At 44.7% G+C, this 23315-nt stretch overlaps 1 protein-coding gene, 1 long non-coding RNA gene and 1 pseudogene across 2 annotated transcripts; all 3 read right to left on the bottom strand.

Moving 5' to 3' along the window:
- Positions 1-5953: 5953 nt before the first annotated feature.
- On the bottom strand, positions 5954-8445 carry LOC117834523 (zinc-finger homeodomain protein 10). The gene is made up of 2 exons (XM_034714080.1): positions 8277-8445; positions 5954-6648 (listed from the first exon to the last, which is right to left on the bottom strand). Exons 1-2 carry the CDS (start codon positions 8443-8445, stop codon positions 5954-5956), a joined length of 864 nt encoding a protein of 287 aa, XP_034569971.1.
- A 2504-nt stretch (positions 8446-10949) lies between these two features.
- LOC140220284 (uncharacterized) lies at positions 10950-14367 on the bottom strand (annotated as a pseudogene).
- A 5152-nt stretch (positions 14368-19519) lies between these two features.
- Positions 19520-21672, bottom strand: LOC117866675 (uncharacterized). The gene is made up of 2 exons (XR_004642966.2): positions 21047-21672; positions 19520-19909 (listed from the first exon to the last, which is right to left on the bottom strand). It is a non-coding gene; the product is annotated as an uncharacterized lncRNA (long non-coding RNA).
- Between the last annotated feature and the right edge of the window lie 1643 nt (positions 21673-23315).

The following is a 23315-nucleotide window of genomic DNA, read 5'->3' as shown; positions in this document are numbered from 1 at the left end:
CGAATCTTGACATTTGGCTAAGAAATTAAAATGAGGCACGTACGGCTAGTGATGTCCGGCAGCTCTTGTACTATCTACATGTGCTTGTCGAGCGTACATACGTGAAGTCGTGAGCACATTACTGTAGAAGAAAGAAACAACATCACGGTGTAAAATCGCACTGGTGGTACATCAACTTGTGTGCGTCGTCTAGGTTCACGCATATCTAGATTCTCAAACTTACTAATTGTATCATATGGGTCCAAATCTTCACATTTTAAGTTAAAATGCTTACGTGTCATGCTGACTAGGGAGTGACATGTACCTATTATGTGGGAGCCGGCTGGGTATGATCACGGCGACTGGCTCAGTGAGGAGCGGCACCCGTCGACGAGCAGCGGTAGGGTAGAGCTCGTGGACCGAGCAGGCAGGTGACGGATCTCCTGTGGGCTATACAAGGGAACAACGGACCGAGTGAGGGAGCAGGCAGGCGTGAGCTAGAGAACGCCGAAGCGAGAGCTAGAGCCGTAGGGTGAGCTAGTCGCCGAGGCAGACTTCGACCCTGCTGGAAGAGCTCGAGATTGGCAAGCGCGGTGAGGGTGGAGCTAGATGCGTCGGCCGCTGAGCTGGCCGTGGATCCCGAACGCCATGGCTTGTGAGGACGACGCTCGCGGAGGGAGACGGCCCCTTCGGTGGCTCGGCATGGGGATGGCGGCGGCGTGCCTTGGCCCCTGCGTGGGAGAGGGTGAATGAAGTATACGTCACTGCCTAGTCAACACATGGTCCCCACATGACAGGTATATGTCACTGCCTAGTTAACGTGACATGTAAGAAGTTTAACCCAAATTATGAAGATTTGGACCTACATGGCATAATTAGCAAGTTTGGGAATTTAGATGTGCGTTTTAGAAGTTGATGGACCTAGATGACACACCCAGACAAGTTGACATACTACCTATGCATTTTACTCTTCTTTTTTATTTCACGGAAGCATAGTCTTTGGGACCGGCCTACCTAGGGATGGCAATCGGGCGGGTTTAGACCCGAGATCCGAGGATTTCAGACCCAACAGGGGCGGGGGCGGGGGTGGATTTCCCCCCGCAGGTCTCAGGTTCGGGAACCCGACACATGATGGGTGCGGGTCGGGTTAAAAATTTCCCCTGCGAGGACCCACAGAGCCCCAAATTTGGCCCACGAAACACACCTCCCCCGCACTAGCGGCTCTCCCACGAAACACACCTCTGTGGGAATTTAGCCCAGCAGCCCTCCAGGCCTCCACCCACGCACCACCCATTCCCACAGACCCCACCCTGCCAGCCACCATCCACCCCATCCCCACAGAGGCACAGACCCACCCAGCGGCGGCAGCGACCGCCACGCGCTAGGTTGCCCGCGCCCCACGCCCCTCGCCTCGCCCTCGCTCGTGCTGCCCCTGCCCCGCACGGCCGCACCCTCGCCCTCGCCCACGGCGGACCTCCCAGTGTTGAAGAGGCGGAGGCGACAGACGCTGGGCAGAGCGTGAGGGCGGCGGCGTGCACGGCCCCGGAGGAGGACGGCGCGGTGAGGAGGAGCTTCTTGAGGAGGCCGGCCAACGGAGCCTCCTTGGTGGCCACGACCTCTCTCTCTCAGAGCGCCGCCCGTGCCCCTCAGCGGCTCGGCCCCCTCGCCTGCGACGACGGCCGCGCGGACCCCACGGCTACGGGCGCCGCCTGGGAGCAACGCTGGCGACGGGGAGCCCAGCGGGCGGCACGGCCCCCACGGGCCGACGGCTCAGGTGTCGAGGGACCCGTCGGGTTTCGAGCACCCGCAGGTTTCGAGGTCTGGGCAGAATTTCCACCCAAATAGGGTTTCAGGTTCGGGGCGGGTTTACTATTTGGATTTCGGGAGTGGATTTGTGGAAGTTTCACCCGACCCCAACCCGTCCCATTGCCATCCCTAGACCTGCGTGTATTTGGCTCGGCGTTCCCGTGGTATGATCCGGTTGTTTGGTTGGCTACACACGAGTAGCTGGGTGTGGGCGTGGCCTACTGCGTGCAAAATTGAAGGAGCTCAGCATCAGCTGGCTGCGCGGAAATGAGAATGGTTTCCGTTTTGTAGGAGTCAGTTTTTTTATGCAAGCACTTAGCATCAGCTGACATTTTCCGCGCATCCAAGCGCGCGCGGTTAGATATGCATCGGAATAAAATGTTTTTTGGGGATTTCTTACGGATTACAGTTCTACATATAAAATCATTTATTACATGCCAAATGGATAATGATGACAGTGTTTGAAGCTAAGAAAAAAAATGTGCATGGCAATGACACGCACAAGTTAAAGGAGTAATGCACAGTATACGTCTGTAAAAGTTTGTGGGAAATCGCCAGCGATGCCGCCCGGATGCGGAACCACAGGCCCCTTTCACCCATCTGCCACCCGGTCCGGGCAACCACGCTTCGGCCTATCGATCGAGGACGCGCGGCGTGTCGCCGGGCCAGCAATGTCACCGCGCCCCAGTTCCCAGCTACCTCGGCTACTATAGCTAGCTAGCGTCCGCGCGAGACCGTGACCGTGAGCAGCGACGACGACGACGGCAACGACAAGCCAGCGGCAGGCGAGGGCACGCGCACTGGGAACGACACCGAGGAAACGGCCGGACGACGGCCAGCCGCCGCAAACGGCCAGGCCGGAGAAGCAGGGCCAGTTACTTGTGCTGAGCGTGAGCGAGGACGAGGCCTGTCGCCGGGCCACGCGTGCCGTGCCATGGCGCCACGCGCCACGCGCCCGTGACCGTGTGCATGAGCACAGCGACGACGATGACGATGACGACAAGCAAGAAAGCGTGGGCACAGGAGCACAGCGAGGAAACGGCCGGACGCAAAGGGCCAGGGTCCAGGCCGTCACTCCTGTGTCATCATGTCGTACGTACATGCGCGCGTGTGCCATCAGTGGCCGGAAGGTGAGCGGTTGACAGGTGAATTTGGGTGCTTTATGTGTGGTAGCAACCAACATGGTTTTCAAAGGATGCAGTGATGATGTCCGGCGTCTGATTCGATCATCACATCGGCCTCTTGATGCGCTAGCTAGGGTTTCGTTGTCGATGACGATGGACTGATAATGGCGGGTAAAAAAAAAGGTGGGTTTCTAGAATGCCTAATCTTTTTTCTACTAGCTAGAGTCGTTCAGTAGTGTTGCTTTAGTTTCGTTCTAATCTATCAAAATTTGAGTCTTCCAAATTCTCAACACGAAAGTTCTAGTCCGTAGACGTGAATACCGTGCACACTTTTTTATACGCCATCCGTTCCTAGGTCGTTTTAGATTTTCTAAATGCATAAATTTTGCTACGCACTATAGGGTTATATATTTAGATATATAGTAAAATTTATGTATCTAGAAAAATTAAAATGATCTACATTTTGAAACGGAGAGAGTATATAGTTTCATTGCAGATGTCTAACGAATCAACTTTATCGCCATCCGTATCCAAGCTGATTGAGACAAATTCCTTTCGAGAAAGAAGAAACAATCGAGGCAATATTCGATGAGTCCATCTCTTCTTACGCTCTTGTTTATGTGTGTGATGTGGATACACATTATTCTCGGTATGTCGTTGTCAATGTAGACTTGATACTGATAGGAAGCACCACATGGGCGTGTATGTGATCGTGAAAAGGTTGTGTACGTGCGTTCTTTCTTGACTTCTTGTACCTGCGAAAAACAAGAAAATAGAGATTTTTCTTAATGTGATGAGACACTAAGTTCCTCGCCGCCACCACCTCAATGAAACTTGCAAGAGAAACGAGTCAGCTTCAATTTTATAAACTTCTCTCGGTTATCTATTTTCTTCAGTGTTTGTGCTGTACACGACGACAGGCGATCGACCTTTACCAGTAAGCCCTTCGTTTCAATTTTATAAACTTCTCTCGGTTATCTATTTTCTTCAGTCTTTGTGCTGTACACGACGACAGGCGATCGACCTTTACTAGTAAGCCCTTTAGTACCGAGCATCTAATGGGTGCCGCTTGGTCGGTACGAAATATCGCATCATTTAGTACCGGCTAAAATATCCGGTACTAAATGGGTCATTTAGTACCGGTCGGTAACCGGTACTAAATTACAAGCCACTCGCGCTGCTGTAGAAGGCAGTTTAGTACCGGTTGGTTTTACTAATCGGTACTAAGTGGTTATTCTTTTTTTTCCTTTCATTTTAATTCGTATTCATATTTGTGTACAGTATCTATTTGCGTACAATAGTCATATTACGCTAATATATATATTGATCTAAATTTTTATATACTTCAAAAGTTACAAGTATTCTGAATATACACTATGCGTCGTCATCTGAGTCCCTGATTGGATGAAGTTGACCTACACTTGTTCCATCGTAATAAAATTCTTCCTTTGGATTTACGACCTCCTCCAAAAGGAATCCACATAGTTGTTCCCAAATTGCCTTGAGTTGTTCTGTGGTGATGAGTTTGTCTCTCATTTCAAAAATCTATCGCGTGCAAATTAACATCATCATTTTAAAGCAATATATGCGCAGGATATGGATTGTGTTTACGTACTTTGTATTCTTGGGCCGTAATTTTCTTGGGACCTATAATGATGTGGATGAACTCACAACAGTGGTATCCACATAAGTTGTTTCCATCCTCCTGTTTCAAACACTAAATGTGGAAAAAGGAGTTATGAAATATTCAAGCAGTCGTGGTTTTTAAAGAAATGACACTAGATGTTCAAATTGAATTCATACCAGAAAGTTATCCCTGATATGAAGTTGTTCCTTGAACTATCCTTGGTATTTTTTTATGAAGCGAACCTATACCCTGTTAAGCACGTCTATGAGGTTTTGGTACTCTATTTTTGGTTTCTTCTTCGGGTCCAGCAACGTGGCGTGGCTTCGATCAATCTCGATGGCAAGCAATATCCAGTGGAAGCTGTTCATATACATATACACAACCAATGTTAGATATACTTATTATTAACTTGAACGGATGAAAAAAAGGGATGAATGACTCGCTTAAAGTTGTACAACAAAAGTATGAATTGCATGTGATGTTGCTTATCTAGGAAGTTGAAAATAGTCTTCATGATCCTATTTGGCCATTTTAGTAAGCATTCCTCGTTTATAACATGCGGGTCCATGAAGCCAACATGATACATATGTTTTCTCCGTAATATTGAATCTCCATTATGCATGATATAAAATAAAAGAGGGGATGAGACAACGCACAATTAATGTAGGAGCTAGGATGTAGAAATGAGATGAAACACTTACAGAACCTATACACTAATGAGGGACTTGTCAAGAGCAACTTGATGGTACAAGTAATGAAGACTTTCAAACTCAATCCATATGTCATTTGGCTCTTAAAGTAATCACAATCTTGAACCTGAGCTGCTAACATGATCCGTCAGTCTGCAGCTGCCTCCATGTACCATTTATGAAATGCATACATTTTCGTTGGTAGGTGAGCCACCAACTGTGGCCGCACAAGAGGTTCCCCCAACTTAAACTCCCATTTACCAACACCTAGGTGAGTTTGGATATCGTCCGCCCCTAGGAGTTGCTCTTTTGTGAGATTGGTCTCAGCAATCCATTTAGCTAGAATCTCATCTTCTTTTGAAAGCACTTTAAGCGGATCGATCGATTGTTGAGATTGTTCTCCGAGCTGGGGAATGGTGGATCGTGATCTTTTTTTCTTCTCATATGACTTTGTGATTGAGCAGTCATAGTTTGAGATGGGTTTTTTTACCACTTTTTTAACCACCAGGGATTTAAAGTAGGGATATTTACATATTTGCCACTATCGCAAATGGCACTCCTTCATTTGCCACTTTTACGGGAGCTTCTACGTTTTTGCCATCACGAACGAAATGAAGCAACAGATTTGCCACTTTTGCTGATGTGGCACGCCACGTCCCCACGACAGCGTGTAAAAGGGGTGCCAAAAGACTTGTGTGCCCTCGCCTTTCTCGTCTGTTAACCTCCCGCTAATAGAACCGACGCCATCCATCTCCCCTTCCCCATCTCCACTTCTCCCCTAGGTCTCCCTCCTCCCTGCCTCCCCGACAACAAACCATCTGCAAATGGCACCCCGGCCGCTCCGATAGCGCCTGCATCCCTTGCTTCTGCTCCGGGCTGAACTTGGTGCGGAACCGCTTCCGCGCCACCGTCGAAGCGGCACCTGGTGCCGGCATCGGGCCCAGGGAGGCCGGCGGCCTTGGCACCACCGTGGGGATCGAGGCGCCTGGCGCGCCGGTGCTCAGCACGAGGAGCATGTGCGGCACCGGCTGGAGGTATCCCGGCAGCCCCATCGCCAGCGGCGACAGCGGTGACAGCAGGCGATCCTCGTCGAAGTCCGACCCCTCGCCCGACTCGTCGGTCTCGTCATCATCGAAGGTGGCCGGCAGGCGGTCCTCCGGCGCCTCATGCATCACGTGCTGCGGCACCGAAGCCGGCTGCGTGGGAAGGGGAGGAGGCAGCGCGAGGAGGGGCGGTGAGGGCGGCGCCTCGGGGAGCCGGTGGTGGAAGTTGCGGTGGCACCCGCAGGCGGCGCACCGGAGCAAGGCCGGGTCAGCGGGGTCGGCCTTCGACGACGGCATGAACTCGCCGCACCCGTCCAAGGCGTGCCCGCCCAGGCTCGCCGCGTGGTTCTTTAGGCACTCCCGGTACACCCCCGCCTCACCTACGCCTCACGCCGCCGCCGCCGTCGTGGGTCACATCTTATCGTCGGGGAGGCAGGGGGAGGGAGGCCTAGGGTAGAAGTGGAGATGGGGAAGGGGAGATGGATGGCGTCGGGTCTGTTAGTGGGAGGTTAACAGAGGAGAAAGGCGAGGGCACACAGGTCTTTTGGCACCCCTTTTACACGCTGTCGTGGGGACGTGGCGTGCTACGTCAGCAAAAGTGGCAAATATGTTGCTTCATTTCGTTCGCGATGGCAAAAACGTAGAAGCTCCTGTAAAAGTAGCAAATGAAGGTGTACCATTTGCAACGGTAGCAAATATGTAAATATCCCTTTAAAGTATGTCTTCGTTGCTTCATCAATTGGTGGTTCCTCGGGCTTCTTCATTTGCGCGAAGTGAGCAGCAACCTCAGCCTTAGATATTCGGTCGCATTCCTCATCTGTGCGTTCATATGCCAATTTCGGAGGTGCAAGCTTTTCTTTCTTAGGATGTGAGTTTTTCTTCTGCTTAAGAGGTGGCGGGATCAAAACCTTAGAGTTTTTCTTTTTAGGAAGTGGAGGCTTAGGCACTGGTGGACTCATGCTTTGGTCCCTTGTAGCTGGTGGGGACGACAGACTCATGCTTTGATCCCTTGTAGCTAGTGCATCCCTGGATGGTGGCGTTTGTGATATGTGCCTTGACCTCTTAGGGGATGATGCGGGAACTGCGTCCGGTCGCGAAAATCTTATGTAGCGCTTGGCCAAACAAATCCAGGTGTGGATGGCATGTCCCAGTTCCATTTCACCATCGCCTCTAGGGATCTCGAGGTCTAGGTCTTCCCATCCTGTTTCCACTCGGTCAACATGGACTCTAGCATATCCTTCAGGAATCTGCACACCATGAATTATCTCGCCTAGTACTGGTACTTCAGCAATACCGTGAGCCACTGCTCCATTTTCCTCACTGGAGTAAGAAGCTCACATGGGGTCCTCACAGTGATGTCGTCCATGGGGTAGTGTTCATTGTTGCCCGCAACCATGTTAGACAATTCTTCTACTGGTTGGAACTCCGTGGAAGCGACACTGCTACGACGCTGGGAAGCGGGGCTTATTATGTCCACATTAGCACCTAATGCAACTCCTGCTTGGAAGTGCTAATGCCTCTTGAAGCCGAAACATTCTTTCATTAGCTAAAGCTACTTGTTCTTCGAGGATACACAGCTTTTCTTCTGCTGTGGCCTTGCTTCTTCTTCAACTTCTGTAAGACTAGATATCTTCATTGAGACTTTTCTTCCATGGAACTACACCCACGCCTCGGACATGTCCAGCGTGTTCCAAATTCCCAAGTGCATAAGTCAGCTCCTTTTTCTCTCTGTCAGGCTTGAAATTTCCTTGCCATTTAGCCTTTAGTGCAGCTTGCAACCTAGTGAATTCTGCTATTAATAAATTGGTAGTAATAAATGATCCATCTTCCCTATATAGTGTGCCTCCATGAGCGAAGAAAAAGTTCTTTACTCGCAATGGCCAATCAAGAGTTGCCAGCACGATTCCTCTTGCCATTAGGTCATCTTCCATCCTCTGCCATTTCGGCATCGCCGTCTTATAACCTTCTTGGCCAAGATGATGATAATGTTTATTTTTGCTCGCATTACCTTTAGCTTGTAGAGCTTGCTTTTTGGCATCTTCCGAATACTTGTATTGCTTGAATGCTTCCCAATAAGGTGCTCGCTTCTGGAACTTGTTCTCCAAATCTAGTTTGATGCCCTTCTTGATAAAGTCTTTGTGCAAGTTTTTCTTGTACGTTTGGAAAGCAATTGCCATCTTCCTAAAGGAAAATTCCTTCAATTCTTTTGCTTTCCCTTCTGGATATGTGAAGTGCAGTATCAAATGTTGCCAACACAGTTCCTTCTCTCACTCAGGGATGAGATCTTCAGGTGCAACAGTAAGTGTGGTTGCTCTCCATTTTTTAATGCTTGTGGGGATGTTTTCCCAAACAACATACCCACATTGATTGACAAATGTTGTTAACACACCGGGGGGAGTAATTGGTGCGCCTTCCTCATCCACTTTTGTGATGATGGTATGCCCTCCATCTTTTTCTTCCCACCTCATTTCCATTTAGGCCTCGTTGAGGATACAGATAGCTACAAAAATGATGCATTAATTATAACCGTTGTTGATAAGTAGAGAATTGAAATCATGTACATGTATATAGGGATTCATATAACTTTGCAATTTCTTCCTCCTCTTCAGCTGGAGCATCATCACCGCCATCACCAGTCATATTTAGGTACTGACTGCCATCATCCTCTTCACCTGAAGCATCATCTACTTCTGCATTATAGTTGCTGCCTTCATTAATAATATTTTGAATGAACTACTCTTCGTCCATGTCTCCCATTTTAACTAGTACAAGAAAAAATAAGGTATTTAGAAAGTAATTCTAAATAAATGATTTCTACCAATTTCCTATATTTTGTAATAATTTTCTATATTGTTATCTTCCATATTAACAAGTAATTCTAACCATTACTAAAAGTAATAGTTAAGAAAGTGATTGTAAATAGAATGAAACTAAATTCAACAAAAGAAATAATTATAGGCATCATGTAAGTAAGTTTCCATGCCATTTTCTAGTAATCTCAATGATTTCTACCAATTTCCTATGTTTTGCAATAGTTTCCTATATTTTTATCTTCCATATTAACAAGTAATTCTAACCATTACTAACAGAAATAATTAAGAAAGTAATTGTAAATAGAATGAAACTAAATTCAACAAAAGAAATAATTCTAGGCATCATGTAAGTTTCCATGCTATTTTCCAATAATTTCAATGATTTCTACGAATTCCTTATTTATTTTCTAATTTATGGTTGTTAACGTCATCATGGGGCTTGCTGACGTCAACGATCGGGGTGGGGGCTTACATACGCAGGTGAAGGCCGAGGGTGCGGCGGCGGGGGGCGAAGGCTGGAGCACGGAGTCCACGACAAGGGTAGAGGCGCTTGGGCCGAGGGTGGTCGGCGCACGGCAAGGAGGGTGGTGAAATGCGGTGGAGCACGGTGAGCACGGGGGGCTGCCGACTGGGGTGGAGTGGCGGCTGGCATCGGGGAGCTCGGAATCCTGTGGGGCGGAGTGTGATGCAGTGTTGGGGGAGCTTCGGGTGCGGCCGGACGTCGAGGATGTTGAGGAGGAGCCGGAGCCGAGGCTGTTGAGGAAGGGGGCCGGTTGGCCGGGGCGGCAGGTGGCACGGACGTCGAAAAGGAGCGTGGAGTGCAGCGTGGCGGAGTGCGCCGTGCTGTCGGGGAACTCTGAGTGCGGCCGGACGTTGAGGAAGTTGAGGAGGAGTCGGGACGGTGGCTGGCGGTGAAGGGGAACGGTTGGCCGGGGCGGTGGATGGCACGGATGTCGAGGAGGAGAGCTCAGTGCGGCGGGGTGTAGTGTGCCCCGATGCCATGGAGCGTTGGGCGCGGCCGGTCGTCGAGGAGGAGCCGGTGAGGCGGGTGACAGTGGACGACGACGGCGGGGGCGGTGGAGTGGCGGCGGATTCGGGAGAGGAACGATTGTGCGGCTAAGTGGGGCTTTTGTAGGTTAGGCCAGGTTAGTGCTTGGCGGAGGCCTTACCCGGTACAAAATGACTTTTAGTACTAGGAAATGCTACTGCCTGGTACTAAATTGTTTCATTTAGTACCAGGCAAGGCCAATGCCCGGTACTAATCTGGCCAAAAAAGGCGGGTAGCGAAACTTGGGGAATTTTGTACCGAGCAAAGCCTCCGCCCGTTAGTAATCTTCCCCTAGTGTTTCATTTCCCGCAAGCACTATATTTTCTTTTATTATTTCTAAAATTGCTGCTATATTTATTTTATGCTTAATAAATGGAGTAACTTAGGAAACAAAATTGAAAAAGTTTTATACCTTACTGTTGACTATCTCTACACTATACAACAATTTATTTATATAGTAAAATCAAAAAAATTTAATTACTAATAGGATATGAAATGTTTCCATACCGCTATTAATCCAAGAAAAAGGAAAAAAACTACTATTTCAAACATGCAAAAGTATTAAGAAATATTAGGTAGAATAATTTTGACAATTATGCCATTAGAATATAATGTATTTGTGTAATTGCCTCTAATTTAATGTTTCAAGACATTTGATGATCCAAAATAGTGCAAATATTTAATATTTTGACCATGCAAAAATAATTTATGGATTTGTGTTTGTTTTATTTGATCCAAATTGTACAAATAGTATTGTTAGTCGTGAGAAATACCACATAATTATTCTAATTGTACAAAATACATTACATAGTTTATCACATTACCACATAATACCACATAATATTAAAGTTCTAAAGCTACTCATCTTATTCAATGGAACATTGATAATCTTCTTCTTGACAAACATCCCTTGGTCATGATCGCGGCATAAGTACGAAGCATCTTCTTTGGATAATAGGATGCTGGGGTCAACCTCAACTGAGAATGGAGGAAGGTCATCAAACTTATCAAAATCTTCTAACTTGTCCGAAATGTCCTCAACTCCAACGATTTTTCTTTTCCCTGGCAGAACTATCTGGCGTTTTGGCTCATCTTCTGACTTTTTACCAGCCTTCGTCTTGGGTTTGCTTGACATGTCCTTCACATAGAAAACTTGACTCACATCCTTGGCTAGGACAAATGGTTCGTCTGTATATCCAATCTTGTTGAGATCCACTATTGCCATCCCATAACGATCTTTCGTTACGCCTCTTCCAGCAACCCATTGACAGTGAAATAGAGGGACCTTCAAAGGCCCATAATCAAGTCCCCATATCTCCTCTATGACACCATAGTAGCTGCCTTATTCCCATTATTGTCTATTACAACTATATGAACACCACTATTTTGGTTGGTATTCTTTTGATCATGGGCTCTCGTATAAAATATATATCCATTTATCTCGTACCCTTGGTATTGCAATATCGAGATAGATGGTCCCTTAGCCAACCATTGAAGTTGTTCATCAATCGTCTCGTTACCCATAAGGTGTCGTCGGATCCATGTTACGAAAGTATCTATGTGATGCCGTGTAATCCAGGCCTTAGACTTCCCCGGGTTTTCAGACCGTACAATATCCTTGTGCTCCTCCATATATGGAGCCACCAAGGATGAATTATGTAGCACTGTGAAGTTTGCTTTGTGGATTTTAGTCTCATGTATGTTCATATTATTTTTTCTTTTTGAGTGTGCCCTTTCCCTTCACGTGGCCCTCATGGCGTGACACGGGGACCCCTATCGGACTAACTTCATCAATAAAGTCAACACAAAACTTAATGACCTCCTCTTTTCCATATCCCTTGGCGATGCTTCCTTCTGGATTGGCACGATTGTGAACGTACTTCTTTAGGACCAACATGAACCTCTCAAAAGGCCACATATTGTGCAAGTATATTGGACCCAGAATGGTTATCTCTTTAACAAGGTGAACCAAGAGATGAGTCATAATAATAAAGAAGGAAGGTGGAAAGACAATTTCAAAGCTGACAAGATATTGGACCACGTCATTCTGTAGCTTTATTAGATTGTTTGGATCGATTGCCTTCTGCAAAATTTTCATTGAGGAACGCACATAGCTTTACGCTTGACAATCTCACATTCTCTGATAGAATACCCCTCAGTGCAACCGAAAGCAACTGTGTCATCAGGACGTGACAGTCATATGACTTAGATTTGTGAATTTCTTCTCTTTCACATTTATTATTCCCTGTATATTAGATGAGTACGCGGACAGGACCTTCATACTATTCAAGCAAACAAATATGCTTTGTTTCTTCTCTTTGCTGAGAGTGTAGCTGGCAGGACATAAGTAGTGTTGTCCGTTCTCTCCCTTTTTTGGATGTAGGTCCTCTTGTTGTTTCGTATGTTTCAAGTCCTGCCTTGCTTCCAATGTATTCTTTGGCGCCCCATAAATATCGAGGAAGCCTAGCAGGTTCACGCAAGAATTCTTCTTCAGATGCATCATGTCAATTGTGTTGCAGACCTCTAGAACTTCCCAATAAGGTAGCTCCCAGAATATAGACTTCTTCTTCCACATGGTTGCACGTCCATTATCGTCGTTGGAACAGGTTGGCTACGGGAACCTTTACCAAAGACTACCTTCACATTCTTTATCATAGAAAATACATGCTTTCCGTTATGGTGCAAAGGCTTAGCATGAGTGTCGAGCTTCCCTTTAGAATGCTTTCCTTTCTTTTTTAAAGGGTGATTTGCAAGAACATATCGACGATGGCCCATATACACCACCTTTTGATAGTGTTTTAAATATATGCTATCGGTTTCATCTAAACAGTAGGTGCATGCCCAATATCCCTTGTTCGTCTATCCTGATAGGTTACTAAGTGCAGGCTAATCATTGATGGTTACAAAAAGCAATGCTCTAAGAATGAAAGCCTCTTGTTTGTCCTCATCCCACACAGGTACACCTTCTTCCTTCCAAAGCAGTAAAAGTTCATCAACCAACGGTCTTAGGTACATGTCAATATCGTTGGCAGGTTGTTTTGGGCCTTGGATAAGGACTGGAATCATGATGAACTTCTGCTTCATGCACAACTAAGAAGAAAGGTTCAAGATACATAGGGTCACAGGCCATGTACTATGAGTAGTACCAAACTCACCAGTTGGATTCATTCCATCCGTGCTTAAACTAAACCTTATGTTCCTTGTGTCCTTCTCAAAGTCTGGGAATTATTTGTCAATGTTTCTCCACTGGGAACCATCTGTGGGGTGTCTCAGCTTCTCATCCTGCTTACGTTCTTCTTTGTACCATCGCATCAACTTAGCATGCTCCTTATTTCTGAACAAGCACTTCAAAAGTGGTATTACAGGAAAATACCACATCACCTTTGCTGGAACTCTCTTCTTCACAGGCTGCCTCTCAACATCACCCGAGTCATCTCGCCTGATCTTATACTGCAACGCCTCGTAGACAGGACAAACATCCAAGTTCTTATATTCCTTGTCATGACAAAGGATACAATCATTAGGACATGCATGTATCTTCTGTACATCCAATCCTAGAGGGCAAACAACCTTTTTTCTTCATATGTGGATGAGGGAAGTTCGTTACCCTCAGGAAGCATTTTCTTTATGATTTTCAATAGCTCTTCAAATCCCTTATCGGTCACACCATTTGCTGCCTTCCACTGCAGCAATTCCAGTATGCTACCCAAGATCCTATTTGCAATCGAGGTACAATAGCTTTTTAGATCCTCCAAAATCTTCTCAAACTTCTTTGTCTCCTTTGCATTTTTGGAGTCTTTCTTTGCATCTAGCAACACCTAACATAGTTCGTCAGTTGGTTCATCTTGTGCAAAATCTTCTTCAGCCTCGCCTATTTCAAAATGTTGTTATCATCATCATCATCATCATCATCATCTAGCAACAATGTTTGTCGCCTATTTCTAGCACCGCCTTCAGCCCAGTTGGCTGAAATGTTGTTATCATCATCATCATCTTCACCGTTTTATATTACAACTCCTCTTTTGCCGTGCTTGGTCCAAAGAATATAGTTTTCCATGAAACCCTAATGAAATATGTGGCCGTGTAGAGTTTTTGATTTAGAATAATCCTTGTTATTTTTGCACATTCTGAGTGGACAACACATGAAACCCTTCGGTGACTTGTTGGCCTCTGCCGTTTCAAGAAAAGTCTTTTGGCCATTAATAAAAGGCATGGAGCATCGGTCACCGTACATCCATTGCCGGTCCATCTGCAAAAAGTTTTTAATTTACTTCTCCATTTGTAAAGCAACAAACGCAAAAAAAAAAACTTTCTAAATAATATTGTTGACCTTTTATGGACCACTTTCGATGAGCTAATTAAATCTCTACAAATTTTGTGGGGAATTTTGGCAGCAACTCCCTTTGTCCCGAATCGTCGTCAGCTTGAACTCAACTATGTTATTTATGTAAAGCAACAAAATTAGTTGATTATTTTTGTTTCAACATGGTACTTATGTTATTTATGTAAAGCAACCAAAGTAATTAACACAACACATATTTGTCAACATCCAATACAATTTTCTCAATATCGAACATACTTTCATAAGTAAAAAATCTACATTCTCCATGCATGTATAAATTGAAAAACTCTCCATCTAAAAAAGCACAAATTTCTCTAGCTACAAAGCATAAACATAGAATACTATTCATAAGAGGAGGCAGGATTAAGTTGCTAACCTTTAGACAAATTGGAATAGTGAAATTCCCACAAATCGTGGAAACGCGCATGAAGTGAAGAAGCCCGAGCTCTCGGTCAAATGGTTGAGCTTGGGCTCGGGAAGGAAGAAGGAGCTTATTTTATAGTGTGTACGTCAGTACTGGCTGGTGGCTCTAGCCGATACTAAATTGTGACATTTAGTACCGGTTGAAGCTACCAGCCGGTACACACGTGCACGAACACCATTTTGTACCGGTTGAAGCTACCAGCCAAGTACTAATGGCTTCCAGGAAAATCTAGTTGGTGGCCACCCAGTCCCCGTGCCACCATTTAGTACCGGCTGAGGCTCCAAACTGGTACTACATGGACTCTCATGCACTGTACGTGACGACTGCTACTAACACTGATCATTGTTACCTGACGAAAGTCGTCCTGTACTGACGCTTGGACGAATGTCAGTTTTCAGTAGTGGAGACCCCCCGAGCCGCCCGATCACGGTGAGGACAATGCACCAAGACGAAGAACGTAACACTTGGAGGGGCAATTTCGTCCAAGCACAGAGGCGCCAGCTCGTCCCAACTCCCCGAGCAGCTCAGCTAGCTAGGTGGCAATAATGGTGGAATCATTGCCACAGGACCCTTGTTTCTTTCCCAGATGCCAAAGAGGAAGGGAGATCCCACTGCTGACGCCTGTGCACACGTGTGCATGACGTGTGCAGTGTGCTCCCATAGATCCTAGCTCCTGTGTAGACAGGTGATGCTAGGTAAGGTTGTTCGGATCTTTTTCCCTCTGGATTTGTCCTAAACATTAGTCATAGGAAGTGAAGTGGCATGAGCCGAAACTTTTGGGATTGTTTATCTTCTCTCACTGATGTCGACTGAAGTGAATCATACTAGGAATGTTGGTTTGTACGCTTTGTTGTGTTGTATACTTTCATTTATAATTAAAAACGTGGCAACAAATTATGTCTTTGGTCTAGTTCAAGGTATAAGATAGGTCTAAAAAATAACCGTGATTGTGTTCCACGAAATTGACATTAGTGATTTCTTAAGAACATGTTTTGCTGATTCCTACCACTAGCCGGAGAGAAAAGATTATCATTTCTCTATGGTCAAACCGATAAGGTGAGACGTGTGTATCATGTATCCATTTCTAATCCAACTAACAGCAGCTACAAGCTTACCATGGCAGAAATATTTAAGACAAGTTCGAGTATACTCATACCATGGCAGTAGCCACAAAATAAATGTATAAAGAACGAGAAGGAAGACGGCGACGGCTACTGTCGCTTTCATAATAGGGTTCAGTGCTCATCCCACACACCTTTTGCAAGTACTGACCACCGTAGCATCTTCTAGAAGCTAAGGTCTTTGACATAGGCTCTGGTTCTGATTGTATTTTCCACCGTCTTAAGATTGAGGCGGACCCGCATCAGCTTAGTTTTTGTTGTTGGCTGTTCAAATGGGCTATCAAGGTTGGTCTAGAGAAACACAAGGGGAAAGTGTTCAAAATCCAACATGGTTTAAGATAATGTTTGGTTCGTGTTAAGGTAACGTAAAAGTAAAGGGAATCATATTACAGTCTATTTGGTGGCGGAATGAGTAATTACCCTCTTTGTTTGGTTGCACTCTAGTAACATAATCAGATTACAGTGTGGGTGCTGCATCTGATTACTATAGGGGGAAGGGTAACAAGCTTGTATAGATATTATTTAGGTAAGGGATTCGATTACAGTGTCAATTAATTACAAACCATCACAATCAAATATATGTATGAGATTCGTTACCTTCAGTAATCTACGTTAATTTCAGATAACCAAACACACCACCTAAGTATTTTTAAATCACCCTTTGCTAGTTGTAGTAGAGTCTTACCAAGAAGATTTTTTTCCCTAGAGTTTGGTGCATTCACCACGCATTGAGACTGATTTGTTTGAGTTGCAGCTTTTGAATTTTTTTAAAAAATTATTGCTGGTTTTTTTAAAAGCCAACACTAACTTTTAGAATATGTGTTTAGCTTTCTGGATTCAAAAGCTACGAAAAGTTCGGAAAATTGAGCTTTTCAACTTTGTAATTTTTTGGAAGCCGCACGATAAGTTTAATATTATTTGAGCTTTTGCCTTTTCATGTTGAGAAGATACCGGGAAGCTCAAACAAACGGGACAATGCCTTCCTGTAGGTGCTTAACCGTAACGACTGAAATGTTTGTGGGCATCTGAAAACCTCCTGACCTGCCAGAGAACTTTTGCATTTCCGGCCAGAAAAGAACGGCTATCATCAAACAAAGAAAAAGAGAGGACATCAGGATATCGAGAAGAAACTAACATACACTAGCTGGAACACAAAAGGAGAACCGTCCATATATTGGTTTGATTCCCATCAGGTACAAACCAGTTTAGTTATTGGGAGGGCCCGTGTGGTCGGAGCCTTGGAGGAGCATCTCGTCTCATCTTTCATTTCTTTTTTCCCGGTTGCCACCCGCCTGATTGGAGTGGTGCGCTCCCACACATGTACACTGGATAATGCTCTATATTCCCGTCGGTTTATCTGGTCGATATTTTTCTGCACGTCAGCGTCACTGCCTTTTAGTTTGAGAGAGAGAACTTGTATTTTTTTCAGATAAAGAGAGAGCTTGTAGTTATCTGTTCTTGTTGTGGTGTGCCACCGTCGTGCCATCATTTTTTTTAGAAAATTTCTTTTTTCGAACGAATTTTTTAAAAAAAATTCATGAGATGGGAATTTAATGTATGTGTTGACGGCAAACTTCGACGCGCCTACAGTCTACTACGCGATGGGACGCTTTTTGTCGCCTGAAGACTCCCCGCGTGGGCCTGTGCTATAAATGCGGCCCAACCGAGAATCAGCAAGAGGCATGCATGGCCAACCGCAACAGGCCGAGCGTCAGTCACGAATCAGCCCAACCAGCGTCAGTCACGAATCAGCCCAACCAGGTTCCGTCCAGGACATATATCATGTACAGCGTTATCAGGTGGTTCTTTTGATTTTGTTTCTTCTCGTTTAATTTCGTTTTCTTTTGTATTTCCTTCTTATTTTTCTCTTCTTTATCCCTCTGTTTTGTTGTTTCTTCTTCGATCCTCCGTTCTTTTTCCCCCACGTCATTTTTTTCTTCCTTTTTTTCGGGTGGTGTCTTTTCTTTTCAATATTCCCGTTTCTTCTTTTCCATTCCTTTTTTTATTCTTTTTTCTCTTTTATTTCATTTGGTATGTTATGGTTCCTTTTTAGTATTTTTCTTTTTAGTTTTTTATTCATATTTCTTCCATCATTTTAATTTTAAATAATTGTAATTTTTTTCTCATTTGTCCTTTTCTTTTCCTTTCTCTTTTTTTTCTTTATGTACTAATACATTCACCACGTATATATATATTATTTGCATATAAGACCATCCTATTGCTTTTGTTTCTTTATCTTTTTATTTGTGGCATATTATGGTTTTTCTATATTTTTTGTTCTTGTTTCATACATCTTTATTCCCTTATTTTCTCTTTAGAGGATTATAAAATTTTGACAGTATTTAGCTTTGTTGTGTGAATATTTATAGTTTTCTCAGAGCATAGAGTTGTTTTATATTTCATAAGTTATACAAGTTGTCGTAAGTTTATAATTTGTTTTAGAGGTAAATATTTTTACCTTTTTGGTTCATATAATTTGTTTAATACATATAGTTGATTTGTTCCGTATGTTGGTATAATTTGTTCCAGGAGTACAAATCATTGTTCTGTGAATTTATTGATTTTGTTCAATGCGTACGTTGATTTTGTTCTAGAAGTTCGTAAAATTTGTTTAAAGAGTACAAATCTTTTGTTCCATAAGTTTGTATAATTTGTTCTAAAAGTATAATTTTTTTATTCGGTGAATTTGTATAATTGTTCTATACATATAATTCTTTTGTCCACACCGTATGCTATATTTTGTTCGTCATATTTAACTATTCATTCGCAGAAAAATAATTTCAATTATTTGTTCGCAATAGTTAAATTTAATTATTTAATATTTAAAAAATATTTTTTAAAAATATAATCCAAATATTGTTGAGTGGGGTCTTATTTTGAAAGTTGTCATCACAAATATAATGGTGTAATCAAAATTTAATTTGGATACTTGATTTAATATTATATTTTTTTTAATTTTGAATTTGCATGCATTTGAGTTACGTCATCATCCCTTTTTTGCAGGCACCCATGCAGTCTCTCTCCGTCTTGTTTAAACATGCATGCACCGAGCCTTAAAAGTTTAATAAAGGTGCACTAAATAAATCATTAATTGGGCTGACATGACATGCAGCCCATTGCAATCTGATTGCTGCTAGCGCGCAATTATCACCTTTTGCGACAGCTAACCGCACCCTGTTCACGGTCCGGTTCGTGTCGCAAACCGCAGTTCATGGTCCGGTTCCGGTTTCCAGGTTTCTGGTTTGTTTCCGAATCAAACCAAGAGAGAGCTTGCCGGTCCAGGTGGGGCTGGTTCTTGCTGGTCCGGGTGGAGCTGGTTTTGTACGGGTTGCTAGCCGGTGGAAAGTACCGCTGGTACGGGTTGGGCTGGCTGGTTTGAACGGGTTTTCGTTGGTTTAGTTCCGGAGATGTGGAGTGACCACACAATGATACAATGCTGGTACTGCTAATTCTGCACGTGCCGAATTAATCAAGCGCGTACTGTTGGCTACACACAAGGAACGTACAAAATTGAAGCTATGTAATATATCAGGTGTTTTTGACAAATAATTTATGCAGAAATTCCAAATTATGAACATGGCTTTGAGCTCTCCAAAAACATCTAGAATTCATTGCCTAAAATGGTACAATTTTTGTAGAAATTCTCTAAAATACATATGCCTGTGCAGGAAGACTAGGGCAGCTGCTTTACAACTGCAGCTATACACTATCATGAATAAACAAAAAGCAAAAAAGAAATGAATTGGCCGAGCAGCTCGTGATTAACATTAAAATGAGATCCAAGAAAACGTCAAACTGATAGACCAAGCCAGATGTTGCAGCCTTTGGTTTGGCAACACCATGAATTTTTGACATACTTGAATGAAAATATTATGCTTCCAAGTCAGTCAAATCTGAGGAAAACAGGGAAAAGAAATTTAGATAGCATAATTACTCTAAACTATTAAAGATGATGACAAAAGGAAAGACACAGAACAATAAAATACTGACAAACAGTCTAACCTTCATCTACTGGGTTAGCGCAACGAAACTGGTACATGTAAGAGAATGTTCCCTCTTAACAGGTAACACAGGAAAATAATCTCATATCAAAATTAAAATTGCATTTGCAGGATTGTTCTTTGAAAATGAGTCATGTAGCACTTACTAGTTCATTGGGAGAGATGCATGTCTACACAATTTCTATGCAATGAACAATTTCTCCCTTTTTTTGTAAATCAGTCAACAATTTCAACTTTCAGCAATCAGCATCAGCATGCACAGAATAAAAATTGCAGATAAAAGAGGCCAAATATAGACACTGCCTGATAAATGCTTCACCATCCAGTATAGCCTAGTTATTGAGTTAACTGCAGCAGGTGCTTTCAAAGATTGCTCTTCAATTTCCACATCAGCATCCAATAAAATCTGACGTAGAGAATCATTTGATGGATAAGATGGAGCCTGACTAATCAGATGTGCATGATAATTATCAGTACTGTCTAATCCAACTGCAGCAAATTTATGATGTAATGCATGAATCTGATATGCTAATTATCAGGCTCAGGTTCGATTTGCTGTCAAATCTGATATACTAGTTATCCTGTCTAAACTCTGCACTAAGCCAAGACATTCAAAGCACCAGGGATGCTACTTTTGTTGAAGCTGGATGTAACACCAACATTTGAAAAAATTTGCACAAACTGATTCGGTAGGAAGCACTATTGAGTTGGAACAAGTACATGCATAGAAAGATCCATCATGAAACGGATCGTAGCCAATCTACTATGGAAGTTACCCCAAGGACGAATTAATCATTTGTGATTCCTACATGACAAGAAACTACCACAAGAACGAATCGATCCAACGGATTGTAGGCAATGCCCGTAGAACTGTACCTCTTTGGTCTTTGCAAACTATCCTAATCCCGATCTGAACATTTCAACTCGAGTTCAACTACCGTTCAAGGCTACAGACAACCCACGAAACAAGGAGCAAATAAGAGCAAGATAGAATCGAGCCCAGAGAAAGATTAAGACATAGGAGGTGACCTGCTTGTTCAGTTCAGTCGGATCGAGAGCTGAGAGAGAACCTTGAAAGCTTCAGATGTTAGCGTCGAGATCCGTTGCGAGACGCTAGGGTGAGTCCTCGTCCACCTAGCGAGACAGGAAACCTCCGCCACAACTCTCGTGATGCTTCGGCCGCCTGCGCCCCACTCCATCTCAAGCCTCGAGCGATGCCGTCACGCGGCCGCTTCGCCACCGCCGCCGCCGCCGCCGCCGGGTTTTCCGGGTAGAACCCGCAAACCGACAATTTTCTCCTTATTTTGTCCGGGTTCAGAGCGGTCCGAACCCAAACCATGTCAGGCACCAGGATGACGGTTCCATCCGGACCGGGTACGGTCCGGCAGTCGGTTTTTTTTTCTTTTGCGGGGAACGTTGCCCTTCGCCTCAGGCGACAGTTGCGTGTTGATTATGGCCTAAACTAGGCAGAAGATTACAAGCATTGTTCATACAAAGTGAATCCTTGGTAGCTAATTCCACAACTCAGTCCGAATCTCGCTAACCCAGGTACACACGCGACTCCCTGGTGAGGACTTTTTTCGCACAACAGCGTGCTAACAAGTTTGCCTCAAGCTTAACAAAAGAAAAGGTTACATAAGTAAAGGATCTACTGATCATTTGAATCTCCTGCCATAAACCCGCAACACAGGATCTTGGTCCGGTTGACTTTTAAATAGCTTGGGTCCTCGGCCAAAGTCCTGTACAAACCAATACCCAGAATCTTGTTTAAATGTTTTTTTCTAATGAGTAAGATCAGCAAAAAAAAAAGAGTGACTGTGACACAAACTAGTTGTAGTTGTAACTTGTAAAATGATTCTCAGCACTCTAATGCATGCATGATATAGGATGGGCCGTATTTATCTTCCTCAGCCTGGAAGCCCAACCTTTCGCCCGGGGCCCAGACAGCCCACAAGAGACGGCCCGATTTGCTGCGCGGCAGCTAAAAAGTTACTTATGACTGTGTTTTCCAAAAGATGGGACTGATTATAGTCTAAAATCTATCTATATCTATATCTACATCTATATATATATATATATACCTATTATTAAAGCAAGCAACGTCTCTGCCAGCAATTTTCGTCCATCGCGCTCGTTTCTCAAAAAACCCCTCAGACTTTCGTGAAATCAACCCGCAGTCCAATTGTGAATATGGGGGGAGCTCGGGTGGAAAAAAGAGGAAAGCGAGGGATTAAAGGGAAAAGAGCTTTAGCTCCCTTGTCCCCCTCCCTCGGGGGATCGAGATCCGCCGCACTCCGTCCGGCCGTCCGGCTCCGGGCCCGGCGCCGCCCAGCAGTGGACTGGTGGGCGGCGGCCGGAGCGGGGCGCCCCGACGCTCCCCAGCGCTGCCCCTGCGCGCGGCCTCAGCCGGAGCTCGTCGGCGTTTGGGAAGGCGCCGTCGGGGGAGCATGGCTGCGGGCACCGGAGGCACGCCGGATCCAAGCGGAGCTACCTCGTCCCAGGTTTCCGGCGGTCTCGCCGGCGGCGTGAGCTCAAGCGATGGAGCTCTGGAGTAAGCTGCGGAACCTGGACGCCTACCCGAAGGTGAACGAGGACTTCTACAGCCGCACCCTCTCCGGCGGCCTCATCACCATCCTCTCCTCCCTCGCCATCCTCCTCCTCCTCTTCTCCGAGATCCGTACGTATCATCACCCCCTCGTTTCTCTCCCCTTCGACGTCTTCGCCTCAGATCCCTTTTAATTTCGCTCTAGCTGCGGCGCAGCTTGATCTCGCCGTACCATCTCGGTGATTTAGCGAAGTGAATGCGTTTGGATGTGGGACAAGGGTAGTTTGTGGTGGATTGAATTGTTCGCCTTTTCATACCATTGGCATGAATTCGAAGCAGTAGTTGGTTAAAATTGGCGGCCCCATTAACATGTATTGAGATTCGGGTACAGAGATTTAATCGAAGGCATTTGGTATAATAGGGGACGGTGTTAAATGTATTGATTTGGCAGCAGCGTCATGGTGGTTTTGTTTCAGTTTTGATGCTTTATCCAAGTGGTCAACAGAGGACTGAATATGCAATGGTTTTTTTTTACCTTTTGCGGCAGTCAGTCAGCTTCTAAACATACACCAACTCCAATTTTACATGTTCTGATTCTAGCTAGACTGGAAATGCCTAATGAGTAGCTCTTTGCATGTATGTAGACTCACATGAGGACGCAGGATGACGATCTGCCTGAATGCCTAATGGTACATGTTTCTCCTCTGATTTTTTATAAGTTACTGGGCACAAATCACCATGAACCATGCTCTT

The sequence above is a fragment of the Setaria viridis genome, chromosome 8 (assembly GCF_005286985.2).
Source record: "Setaria viridis chromosome 8, Setaria_viridis_v4.0, whole genome shotgun sequence".
In the NCBI taxonomy this organism is placed as follows: domain Eukaryota; kingdom Viridiplantae; phylum Streptophyta; class Magnoliopsida; order Poales; family Poaceae; genus Setaria; species Setaria viridis.
The sequence above is the reverse complement of the archived record's forward strand: the minus strand, read 5'-3'. Positions and strand labels throughout refer to the sequence as shown.